We start from the raw sequence: 13,969 nt of genomic DNA, 5'->3' as shown, positions 1-13,969 counted from the left end.
ATCAAGTTCTCACCTCATCCTCCTTAGCTCTTTCTTCTGCATATGCAGCATGTACTGATACGCCATGTGCTCGTCTCGGTGGCGTTAGGCCCTAGAAAACTTATGCCTTCGATGGCATCCTTCACTTTGTCCTAAGTTGCTTGTGGGAGCTCCAACAATGGCCTTTGTCGCCTGCGTGAACCTTTGGCATGTGGCGTACCATTGTTGCCACCTCCGTTCACGCCGCTAAGACCGATGTTAGGGTTACCCGTGGTGCCGTTGCCTTTACCGGCATTGGCATGACCAGCATTCGCATTGCCGCCAAGATCAGTATTGGGGTTCCAATATCTTTGGGTGCCGTTCTTCTCACACGCCGTTCGATCTAAAATGGTTCGGGTCTATCCTGACATTGCCATTTTCATCTTACTCCTCTTCTGCATCTAAATCTTCTTCGACATAACCATATTCACCTCGAGCTATATCGACCATACACACCTGATGACGTGCTAGGTAGATCTTGCTAGTACAAAAATCAGGGTACAAGTCGACTTTCCTGATTCCTGAGTCTGCGTTGTCGTCGCCGTCGCACTCGTCGTCGATGTTCTTCGATTTCATGTGCTGGAGCACCCGAGTGGAAGATGCATTGCTGTTTTCACCGTAAGATACGTCGTCGAATAGATCAACGAGATCTCCCAAGCTTGCAGCGGAGCCGACGTTACTCCGCATCATCAGAGTCAAGCGTTCTCTGCTTGTGGAGCCGGAAGACGATGCCAACGTTGCAGTTGTTGGTGTCGAGGCTTCCGCCGTCGAATCCGAACAGATCGGTTTCAATCGGCGGGAAGTTCCTTGTGTTCCGACGTGGAAGTCGAAGCCTCCAACCGCCAGATCCACCCCCCGGCTAAATTCACCAAAAGCCAGGAGAAGGGCGGGAGGGTGTGGACGAAAATTGATTGAGCCAAAATGCACCTGATCACCCAATCTCGTCGAGTTGTTGCTTGAAGAAGAGGTCGTCGAACTCAAGCTTCTATCGTCCAAGCTTCCCACAGACGGCGCCCATTGACAAGGGGTAACTTTATCAATGCCCATAATGATGGGCTTGGGTTTTGAGGAAGGAGAATGCTGGTGAATTCAAAGACCGGTCAGCTAAACTAGGCAACCAAGGAAAGTAGGATCAAGGGCGAAAATCGGCGAGATTGTATTAGAAAACTGGGTTAGGATTGTGAATATACATCCCTCCTCAGTGGCTCCTCTTAGCCCTTATACGGGCTAGGTCTCAGAGTCCACCTCGAGGTTAGTTACATTGCCTATGTCGGTTTACCCGATATGGGCCTAGCCTTCCTATTTTATAGTCCTTGGGCTCTGGCTCCTTGTTGTTTTCTTCATGGACTTCGCATATTCCTTCATGGATTCATACCAGGACAGTAACGTAGAGTACCTAATATGGTGTACCCATGTTAACGTGCTTCTGATGACAAAGATGTAGAGTAAGATGATGCAAGCATTGGAGTGACGTCATAACTACAAAGCTGAGGGTAGAGTCGTTGGTGAAAATAGGTCGTAAGAAGTGGCATACACCTGATAAAAGAAACCTTTAGATAGGAAAAGGTACATGGCAAGATAATGAAGACAAGGATGGCACGATACCAATGACGAAACCAAAGTAAATCCAAAGCTTACATGATGAGTTTACCAAAGGATAATTTAACCATGTAGATTCATGAATTGCACACGATAAAGAAATGTTACAAAATAATATGTTGCTGGTCAAAAGTAAGAACGTGGTGTACATGTAAATTGCTGGAGAGTCGATAGAGGATCTGAGAGGGAGGGAGATAGATATAGATGTTAGAAAAAACATTAAGATGTACCGTTTCTCCGTGGCAATGCACAGGCAGTCAACTACTCCTAGTTCCTAATAAGGCACCTTATGTCGAACAAAAAAGACCGCATTAATCTTGCAAATCCGATACATTACACGAAACCTTAACAGTAACGCTACATGGAACAGAATGAACATAAAAGTGCAATGCAATTCTTCACAATCTGCTTATACCAACTCAACACTCATCAGAAATTAAATGCAATCTCTAGACCACCGGCAGCAGCAGGTTCTTTAATCCTTCGCACCATGATAAACACCAGCAGCAGGGTGCATGATTTTTCCTGGGCACACTCCACAGCTACCAAGGTTCTTTGGTTCAACTGCAAGTGTAAAGACATGAATATGAACACCATAAAGCCCCCACAAAAATTATCAACAAATGCTACTAGTGAAAACTTCAGTATTGAACACACTTACACACCTGAATCCAGTTTAACGCATGAAGCACACGACAGACCATATGCATTAAGTTCCAGCTCAGCAAAGAAGTATGAGTACTTGGGAACATTATTGGCAACATCACGCCTAGCAATGAAATTTGCATGTAACCACCCACCACACCAGATAAATGAATGGACCCCCACTGCTTTAATCAGCTCATGCTCATCCCCCTACAAAACTAACAAACATAAGAAGGCGGTCCAAAGATGCATATATGAATTAATAAGCAGGATATGAGTTAGAAACTTGGAATTTCATTATGAACTATCAAATTTAGCCCGTGCGATTCCTGCTACGTGATCTGTATACCTAAAAGTTATTCCGTTCTCCTTTGTGGGTAGATTTTCTTGCATGCCCATCATACCCTTTTTTTAATCAAGTGAGTTCTGTCGCCATGTCAATTTTTCAACAAATAAGCTTAAATCTAGCACGATTTTGGAAGGGAACTTGCATCTTGGATTCTTGGTCCTACTAACAACAACAGCAGCATCCAATGCAAGACTAAAGACATCCCTAATATTGTTTGTACTGCACCGATGCTATCATTATGATACATTTCAGTGCAGCATTCCTCTGATGTTTTAACATTCTAAAGTTGTCCAGACATGGCTGAAATTTTAGAAGATGTCCAGACATGCGATGAAATACTGCGTATGTGAGAAAGAAGTTGTGTCTTGAGCTTAATGGGACTGTACAATTCAAAACGGTCTAATTTGTTCAGATGTGACTCACTTCCAGCAGCAGATATCAGCACATTAACTTTTGAGCAAAGTAAAGAAAGGTGAATCTGAAAAATCGTCCAGATCTGATAATATAGATGCTGAATGACAAAGTGGCAGTATGCACCATTTACAAGTTTAGGTAGATCAAAACCTGATTCATGCTGTTGTAGTGTTCCAGACCCGCACGTGCACATGATATTGCCTTCCAAGGTTCAGGTTCCTTAGCTTTATTCCTGGAAGAGCATGGTCGATCAAGCTCAAGTTCCTCTTCCTCCCTGGAAGAGCATAAGTGTCATCGTCATGCACATTTATTGATTTCACATGTCCATCAAACAATTAAAAAAGAAGCTGACAGAAGGGAATAGAAGCGTTGGGCCTTTGAAAGATTGAAACTCAAAAGGTGGCAAGTAGTGTCAACAGCAATTTTGGACCTTCATTACTACTACTAGTGAGAGAGTATGCTTTATATTTCTTAATATAGTAGCACTGAATAGAAAAAGACACTGAGGACATTAACTTATGTGATAAAAACATAAGATAGGAAGCATGTTAAACTGTCTGATCAGATATGGAGATATGTAAAATATAATATAGTAATGCAAGGGCTCCATGTTAAGACCATGAGCAGAGGGATTAGGATCAAATTAAACTATGATTCAAGGATTGAGTGTCAGTTGGATAAGGGTCCGAAGCTTCATCATTTGGTCAGCATGATAGAAAAATCACTCTGACCAAAATGCACACAACGCAGACGGATACGGATGCTACTGAAGTTTTAGAACGGAATCAATTCAGTATCTTCTTTCCGAAAAATAAACCAATTCAGTATCTTCTTACAGAATAATAAACCAATTCAATACCATCAATCCAATATAGAGCATTCTAGCACACACTGGGAAGATTAAGTAACGAGGCCTGGAGATATAAGAGAGATACCATTCCGTCTTTGGAGCGGGGATGTAGGGTTTGCGCTTGCTGGTATCGGGGACGTGGCGGATGCGGAGAGCGTACGCGCTGCGAGGTGGAGGGACCGGAGCCTCGGCGCGGGGTGCCGTAGGAGGAGCCACAGTCACATTCATGGGGTTCCCATCGCCGTAAGCTGGAACGGAGAGCCAGCGCTTGGGCGGAGGAGGCGCCGGGGCCGCATCCTCCGAGTCCCGCTCGCCGTAAGAGAGCTGGGGTAATCGCGAAACCCTAGCGGCAGGAACGGAGTGCTCGCGCTTGCGCGGAGGAACCGGGCCCTCGGCGCGCGTGATTCGGCGTGCCGCCGCCGCCTTGGGCCTGGACTGCTCAACGCGCTTGGATCTGCGGGATTCCGTGGTCGCGCGCTTGTCATGGAGGCCCGTCATCTCGACGCCTTCCGGGTTGCAGGGAAATTGGGGGTTGGGGAGGAAGACGAAGGCTGTCTGGCTATGACGGTGCGAACGGACCTATCTCAACTCGAGTTCAGAACGGAACGGACTCTTTGCTTACTAGATGAATAGGCGGGCTTCGCCCCGCCGTCTACATTTCGTTTACATTTAATTTTTGCACAGTGGCCAGCGTGGTAAAATCAAAGCAATTTTTTACAATGTCGTCGTGTTTATCCTTTTTTAATATTTTGTCTCCATAGCGCACGCAACCTCTACTCCACCACCACCGTGGCCGACTTCACAAGGGCTTCCATCGATACACCAGCAACGTGAACATGAATGTAGCAACAATGATAATGAAGCTCATGACATTCATTATCACGCATCACAACACTGCAAACCAAATCATAACCAATTCTACGTAAATCACAAACTTTGTAATGATAAGATTCTTTTAATATAACCAGAAGCTCACATTTTTTTTCAAGTAGTGAGTCTGAAATTTTCAGTGGTTCTACCCACCAATTGACTAACTCCGAGGTCAAATATCCATCTAGAAGAATCCAGTTTCGGATAAGGCAGAGGACTTCCATGGGGACCCCACCCCATCTATGTATACAATGTTATCACTGGCTGTCCACAACACCAGCTAGATCCAGCAATCCGAACGAATGTTAAGTTCCTGGCAAAGCAGCATAAAAGTATCGAATACCAATCGTCCTCAAAATTAACTACCCCTCCGTCCAACGAGACATGTCGGAAGTTTGTCTAAATTTGAATATATCTAGTTACTAAATAGTGTCTAGATACATTCGAGTTTAGACAAACTTCCCGTGGGACAGGGAGTACTATATATATACATATATTGTTGCAATAGGTGTTGAAAATAGCTAAGTGGTAAAACAATTTATGTGTAGACAATTTTCTAATAAACATAATGTTGTAGTGAGAACATTAAAATGAGTATATTTGGCAGATATCATTATCACGATTTCTGAAACTACACACAATGTGTCTGTCCTCAAATTTGTAAGCCAAGAAACAACACAAAAAATGAGTCATACACATGGAGTAACATCAAGGTGATTCTGCATCTAAGCAAATAGACAAAATATATATAGAGAACATGCCGTAGTCTCACACAAAGCAATCGTGACACGGAGATAAACACAAAAGAATAAATGACCTCATCATGGATGGATCTTTTGAATCAAATTTTGCAATAGTGTACATATAAATTTACTGATATGAAAGAGTAATGAACAAATCCACATGGTAAACCCGCTATGCATTTTCCAAACATTTTTCCTAAATCAACTAAATAGTGTTGTGAGCACAAAAAAACACGGAGAAAAAGCTTCACAGCATCATACTAAATCCAGTCCACACTCTTCAGGACTAAATGTGCAATGCATATTGTCAACCATTATGTTTTTAAACAAATAAATAAGAGGGAAGCAAGCATTAATTACAAACAATGCTAGGCAAATATGTGTAAAGCCGAATTACCAAACATAGCTTGAAAATATGAATGAACAAAATCCCACCAATTCTCTCCGAAACGCAATGACTTGCCTATTAATAATATCTTCGTCAATGTATGTAAGAAAAAACATCACTCTTGCATTGCAAAATAAAATTCATCTATAACATTGGTGTGAGATATAACTTTTGGAGACTGGAACGAATTATGCCACATCCGAAAAGAAAATAAACATAGCTCGATGAATTTACCAGAAGATAGCTCAACGTCAGAAGCACTTCTTGTCTCCAAAAAAAAAAGAACACAACTCCGAGCTGAGAAGATAAGAATAAAAAAGAATAGCTGGATTAAAGAACCGAAATAAGATCTTATGATATACAAATTTCACTCACCTGTAAGGCCAATCAAATATTCGCCTCTAAGAAACCAGCAAAAAATCATGATCCCCACAAACCAAAGTATGCCATAAGGTGTAGAGGTTGAAAGATAATTAAAGTAATACAGAAAATAGCCATTAAATTAGTTAATTGTTAAAATATTTGGTGAGAAATATTGAACGTATTTTTTCAGTAACATAGGTGTGAGGACATACAAATCCAATCCTAAGATACAATTTAGGATTCTCATGCTCTTGTATTTATATGTATATTATAAGACCTTAGACATGAATGGTAATGTAGAGGACATGAACTAACATAAATTCTTTGGCGTGTAGTGTAGTGTCATGGTTCAAGAAAATGGAAGTTAGAAGTAGAAGCAGTACTACCTATGTTCTTTTTCTCAGTTCTCACTGGGAGTCAAATGTATTCTTGATGTCCCTATGTTTTCTGTCAAGCTTACTGCCTTCGGACCTTCTATTTGATATGCTATCTGGGATGGTAGCGAGTGTATTTAGTAAAACAAAAAAAAAACTCAAATATACTGAAATAGGAAATTTGTCATCAGAGCAAGGAACATATTACTGAAGCATCTTTGCTTTCTTGTGTATTTTTCTCAATTCACTGGAAAGATGAAAATAGGAAACACAAAATCAAATGGTGGGACTGTAAGCAGGCAAGATGACAGTTTTTACATAATAGACATTTGGCAGTCTAAGATACCTATGTTAGTCCAGGCCACCATGCCTTCAGCCGATGGGCAATTGGCCTGCTATTTCTATCCAGGCAAGTTCAATTAGACATCAATCAAATTAATTCAGTAATTATCTCCGGCCATTTTGCACGTACATGGCACGATGATTTCAGCAGATGGGCAATTATTGCCATGCTACTTCTGGACGCAGGTCTAATTAGACATCAACCTAATTAATACAGTAATTATCTCTAGCCATTTAGCACGTACAGTATATACTTGTACAGGTAATACAATACTGCCTAATGTACAACAACATGACTCTGATCGCTCCTGTCTCCACCCCTCCTCGATCTAACCTTCCCCGCCAATCACTGATAAGGATCCGGCCATCCCCATGGCAGCAATGAAGAAGAGGCTAGGAACAGGAAAATATCTCCAGATCAAGCACCACAAACACATCGCTAAAAGCAGGGAGAAGCAAACCGAAGAAATACCTCAAGGATTCCAGACGACCGGCCGGCCGCACAAGCAGACCAGGCAACCACACCAATATACCTCAAGGATTCCAGCCGGCCGGACGGCCGAACAAGCAAACGCGGCAACCACACCAACGAAGCGTCCGTCCAAACGGGAAGCGCAATAGCAGAAACCAGCAGACGGCAGCACGCATGGCAGAGCCGCCGGCAGAGAGAGGAGCGCCGCCGGCCGCGAGAGAAGAATCGCCTCCAAACTGCCTCCTAAAATCGCCGGCACCGACGACGAACGGGCTCCAGAGATCTAGTGGAGAGAAACCCCGGGTCGGTCAAACCCATGGAAAAAAATAGGGCGCTATTTCAGCGCTAATAGCACGCTATAGCGTTTTTAGACAGTCCACGCTACATCATTTCAGTCTTATATAGCGTCTTATATAGCATGCTATTAAGACGCTATAAAGACGTTAATAGCATATTTTTCGGCTGACGCTATTTTGTTATAGCGCGCTATTTTTTTCCTTGGTCAAACCCCTAGAGGAACCACCAAAAACAGCAAGCACTAACCGCGAGAAAGGAAAGGCATACGCAAGTGCAGTCCACCCTAAGACAATGACATAATAGACCCACACGGAGGAGAAATAGGCAGAGGCAACCCAGAAGTTCTAGCGGCAGCGGGCAGCACCGGCCAAGAAATAATCACGGGCCAGCTACGCACGCCCCGCCACGCGTGGAGCGAGCAGCACCGGGCAAGGCAAAATTGCGGGCCCGACAAGCAGACCCACATGCAGGTGCGAAGCTAGCAGCTCCAAAGCGCTGAGAATGCACCGTTTGCAACAGCATTATATCTTGTATCTAATATCCAACGCTAACTTCTTTCTTTTTTTTTTCTTTCCTTTTCAGCGTACATCCAACGCCAAGTGTAAAGGCCGGCGCGGACAACTGGGCAGATATGGGCGCGTGGTGGCCTGGGTTCATTGTCAAGGCAATTTTCAACGGGCCGCCTAATAACTTCTCATTCCGGTTTTTAGTTAACTTTTCTGCTCCGGTTTTTCGATTTTTTAGTTTTCTTCAGATCCTTACTAGTTCGGTCGTTTTTCTTTGGGTCTTTGCTGTTTCTTCGGCTCAGGCGGTTTCTTTCATTTTTTTCTTTTTCTGATTTTTTCCTTTTTTCTGTTTCTTTCTTTCGGTTTTTAAACAAATTTGAATTTCGAGCAAAATTTTAAAAGTAAGCAATTTTAAAACTGAACAAATTTTAAAATTGAACAAATTTTAAAATTAACAATTTTTAAATTCAATCAAATTTCAAAGTTAAGAAAAATTTGAATGTGAGCAAATTTTCAAATTTGAAATTCTATTTTTTTATTTTGAACATTTTTTAACTCTGTACATATTTTGTTCGAATTCAAATTTTGTTCATACTTTTTTTTGCAATTAAAATTTGCTCAAATTCAAATTTTGTTTAGATTTATCTGCTTAAATTAAAATTTGAAAATGGTTGGGAAACCGTGGAGGCTGGGATTCGAACTTGGGTCACATCTAGCATGCATAGTTGTAGTAACCACTTGGCTAGAAATCGGATGATGTGCAAAGAGAAAAATAATTATACTTCTTTTTTAACCCAACGAACAATTAATAGGCCGTCCCACGCCGGGATTGCCTTCAGCGATGCGCCGCTCGCACGCGATGCTGTGCGCGTGAAAGGATCGTATGCTGGACCTAGAGGGGGTGATTAGGTGCTACCCAATTTTTAGTTCTTTTTCAATTTAGGCTTGACACAAAGTAAATTCTCTAGATATGCAACTATGTGAATTTACCTAGATGACAAGGAAAACAACTACGCAAGATATAGCAAGACAAAATATAATAGAGCAATCAAGGATAAAGTAACCGAGAGTGGAGCACGCAGAGACACAAATATGTTTCCCGTAGTTCCTTCATTTTAAGAGGAAGTACATCTACGTTTGGAGGAGTGTGGTCGCCACAAAGGCCGGACCAACGCCACGAAGGCCTCGCTCAGGTCTCCTGTGAGCAACGCCACAATGGTCTAGCCTACTTCCACTAAGAGATTTCCTTGAGGCGAAAACCGGGCCTTTACAAGGTTCTTGGAGCACACATCCACAACTGAATCGGAGGCTCCCAATAGTTGTAACAACACAACATCGATAACAAGAATAAATCAACCACAAGCAACTAGGGTTTCCAAATGAAACACTAGCAAAGGGGCCCTCAAGCAAATGAGGGAGAAATGTAAATCTCTTCGGTGAAGATGTAGATCGGGGTCTTCTCCTTCGATTCTCCAAAGATCAAGAGCTTTGGATGGTTGGAGGAGGAGATCTAGTGAATATTGGGGTTTCTTTTTGTGTGGATCTAAAGGTGGATGAACTTGAGATGAAATGAGCAGCTTGAGCTTGAGGAAGAAGGGGGTATTTATACCCCTCTCCAAATCGAGCCGTTGCAGGAAATCTGTGGGCGGATAATCCGGCCTAAGTATGGGTCGGATAATCCGGCCCCCGGAATATCCGAGCCTCGACAAATATCCGGCCTGGATCCAGTAAGATCGGCGCGTAAGTCCTTAGCCGATTTTCAGGGACTGAAATATACGGCCACGGATTATCCGCCCTGGAGCTAGTTTCATGTTTCCTTCTTTTTGTTTCTCAACACAAATTCAACCACAAATACTTTCTGCACTATATCAACGCACATTAGTGTATCACACATATTGCCATCAAACACACAAAACTTTAATTAGAGAGATGTTCTTTCAATATCCCCCTTTTTGTTGTTTGATGAAAACATATAGATTTGCAATAATATCACTAGTATGAATCATCATGTTGACAAAGGATAGAGGCACTCCCCCTACATGTGTGCATATAATTAATTTGCATTTGAATACAAATGCACCACACATAGGTACGAGATGCCTAAACACATAAGCTATGCAACATGAACAATAACATGAGACATAATCACATATAATTGAGACAATGAGAAAGAGATCATACAATATGGTGATTTATAATACGAATTCCATAAGTCACACACCATATAGTAATACGTAGTCTCAACATATAGAATATAGAATACCGAAATCCATAGTCTCAATCATAATGAAATACTGAAATCCATGTCTCATAAACCAAACTACAAGCCCATAACATAGTTCAACATAACCGATATAAAGGAAACACAAATGTTCAATGAAATAAAAGGAGCACAAGCTCTCAAAGAATGGTAGACGCATATGCTTGTTCCCTCCCATGCAAATCCCGTAGAATCCCTAATAGAACTACTTCTCCCCCTTTGGCATCGAAACTCCAAAAAGGGAAGAAGAGCGATGCTACACGCCCCATGGGAATCACTCCGAGCCCGTCCCGGACTCATACTCTTCAAAGACTGTCTGCAGGTGGTGGAGAGGCGCGAGAGATGTTGCTCCTCATAAGACTCTACTCGATGTCGGACCAGTGAACCTGAAAAGAGTGACATCCACTATAGGCGGGGTGAACAGGAGGCTGAGGAGGAGGACCTTGCTCACCACTGAGCTTATGTAGAATAACCGCATGTGTATGCTGGATATCGGCGCGCTGGCGGCTGGCCTGGAAGTTCTCCTTGTGGATCTCAATGTTCATGCAAAGGACATTGCGTTGGAACCGGTTGAGTTTCTTCACCTCCCTCTGAATGAGAGGAGTAGCAATAGAACGACCGGGTGCACGGGCACTAGAACGAGCATCTCCCATAAACGAACCAGCAAGCATCGGGGCAGATTTCTTCCTCTTGATATATGTCTTCTTGAACTTGTGTTCCTCAAATGGAAACTGACTCAGATCTTCCGCCACAACAGTGTCATTAATAAGGAGTTGAATGTAAGGAGCATATGGAATAGAAGTCCGAGAAACCATGGCGTCAAAGATCTCATGAAAGATATATCCCATGACATCAAAGGTGAAATCTTTAGTCTCATCACCATCATGTGCACACTCACATGAGAGATGAAGAAGGCCCACTAGTGCACCTCGAAGAGCATCATTGTTCCCACCACTTGGAGCAATGGTGGCCCTAAAGAAGCGAAGAAGCTGATCATATATAGGAAGCAGTCCAGTGATAGTGTTAACAGCTCCATCTTCGGTGTAGAGATCAAAGAGCACATCCTTGTTTGTGTGTTGAGGACCATGGAGACGGTGACCACCATCAAAGGGGTAATCAAGAAGCTTAGTAAACTTGTGGAAAGAGGCCTGACAGGGAGAAGTGCCAGACATCCACTGCATGGTGCGATCATCATCCTTCTTGATAGACAGAGTGGCATATAATTGATGTATCAGGGGAATGTTGTAGTTGCACTGGATCTTCATGAGCTTGCGCAACCCCATCCGCTCAGTTACCTAAATGGCATCCTCAAAGTGATCGTTCTGTGCAAACTGATCCACATCAGTATCTTGCATTGGCCTCACTCTGTTCTTGGGTTCATAGATGTCCTTGAATATGAAGAGATGCTCCATGCACCAAAAGCGAGGATCTTCAATGTCCAACTCCCGCTCGACTTCCTCATACCAGTTCTTCTGTCTGATGGCTGAATATGCAACTAAGTCCATGTCCTTGTAATTTACCCTTGTCTCCTTGCCTTTACGCCTCATAGTGGATGACTTCCTGGGAGCGGACTGACCCAACTCATCACTGGACCGAGTAGAGCGAGCGTGACGCCTACGCGAACCACCACCTGTGAAGTGACAAAGAGTGATAGCATGTAGGAAAGTGAGCTCATAAGTCATGAATTGATATAGTAGAGTACTATATATGGATACTAGGATTCGATAAACATTTAGACATGGTAGATCAAAAAGGAATGCACCCGGGACAGAACTCCCATGCCGGATAATCCGGGGTCTCTGGGGGAATAATTCGACTGTCGCCAGGGGCGGATAATCCGGCCTGGCGACCAGCACTCAAAATTGATAAAAACACAAGTCTAGCAATAGATCGGCCTCATAGCATGTAAATGTAGTATACTACAAACGATTTGAACCGCTAGATACCATCTCAGCCAAGAAAATAGCACATATAAATCACAACACCTAGGATTAGGGATTGTGAGTCATACCCTCATCCATTGGAGGAACCGCTTGGAGGAGATGAGAGAACCGCAAGAGGGGCCGGATGGAGAAGCTCCAACGAGGAGGAGGAGGTCCAGCGGCTATGGGGAGGTGAGAGAGGCGCTGGGGAGGAGAAGTGAACGAAGCAACTGCCCTCCCTGCGCCCCTGCCATTTTAGCGCAGCCGGCCCACGCCGGATAATCCGGCCCCAACTTGGGGCAGATAATCCGGCCAGGCTGGATATTCCGGTGCACTTAAGGGTCGGATAATCCGATTTTCTGGAAATTCCAGAAAACTGGGAATCTAGCCTATCTTTGTTGGATATTTGCACTATCCCATATGTGATACAATATATTGAATATCATGCCATGTATAGGGTGCAAATTGGCCAATAAGATGAAGCAACCAACAATATCCGACCCACCTCCTCAAACTCCAAGTTTTAACCAAAACATGACTTTTGAGCAAGATGGAAAGGACTATATATGAGAATAGGCTTGGGTTTAGATGGCTCAAACTGTAGATGGTACATGATCACTCAAGTTTGCAAGATTAGCGTATAAAGGCCAAACTAGATTGATTTCCCATAAGAACATATAGATGTCAAATAAAGTCCAGTAAGATCCAAATAACACCAACTCTTCACAAAGAAGAGGGTGGTGGCCTAGGCCACAATGTATGAGTGTTATGGTATGGCACCGCGAAGATATCTTGGGTCCAAAACCAATACTCGTCACTGAAACTCACATATCAGCACATGATATAAAGAGAATGATTTCTTACTATTGGCATTATGGGGGAGGGATAGCTCAATAATTTAGACCGCACTCCCCCTATGTCCATGCCCACATCTAAACCAAATAAAGTTTTGAGAAGAAGGTGTGTTTGCAAGATTTTCAAGCTATTTTCCTCGAATCAATGATATTTAGCTCATTCCTCAAATAGCAAAACCTTGCTTCGTCAAGAGGCTTCGTGAATATATCGGCGAGTTGGTCTTTGGTTGGAACATAGCATAGCACAATATCACCACGTGCAACATGATCCCTACTGAAATGATTCCGTATATCAATATGCTTTGTTCTTGAATGTTGCACCGGATTATAGGCAATCTTGATGACACTTTCATTGTCACATAAAAGAGGCACTTTGTGACAAGAGACATCGTATTCCCTTAAGTTTGACTCATCCATAACAATTGAGTGCATCCACTTGCGGCAGCAACATATTCGGATTCGGCGGTGGAGAGAGATATACATTTTTTGCTTCTTAGAAGACCAACATACCAAGGACCTACCAAGAAATTGGCAAGCCACGGAAGTTGATTTCCTATCATCCTTGTCTCCCGCCCAATCCGCATCCGTGTATCCATTAACCGAGAAACTTGAGCCTTTAGGATATCAAAGACCATATCTTGGGGTATCAACCAAATATTGAAAGGTGAAAGATCGAGATGTCGCCTAGAGGGGGGTGAATAGG

General features: G+C 43.0%; 1 protein-coding gene across 1 annotated transcript; it reads right to left on the bottom strand.

Moving 5' to 3' along the window:
- Positions 1–1,909: 1,909 nt before the first annotated feature.
- LOC124700094 lies at positions 1,910–4,287 on the bottom strand (the record flags this gene model as incomplete). The annotated part of the gene is given in 4 exon segments (XM_047232280.1): positions 1,910–2,181; positions 2,283–2,472; positions 3,176–3,299; positions 3,961–4,287. Coding segments are annotated over 4 exon segments (546 nt in total). The 3' UTR covers positions 1,910–2,092.
- Between the last annotated feature and the right edge of the window lie 9,682 nt (positions 4,288–13,969).

The sequence above is a fragment of the Lolium rigidum genome, chromosome 3, assembly GCF_022539505.1.
Source record: "Lolium rigidum isolate FL_2022 chromosome 3, APGP_CSIRO_Lrig_0.1, whole genome shotgun sequence".
Classification (NCBI taxonomy): Eukaryota; Viridiplantae; Streptophyta; class Magnoliopsida; order Poales; family Poaceae; genus Lolium; species Lolium rigidum.
The sequence above is the reverse complement of the archived record's forward strand: the minus strand, read 5'-3'. Positions and strand labels throughout refer to the sequence as shown.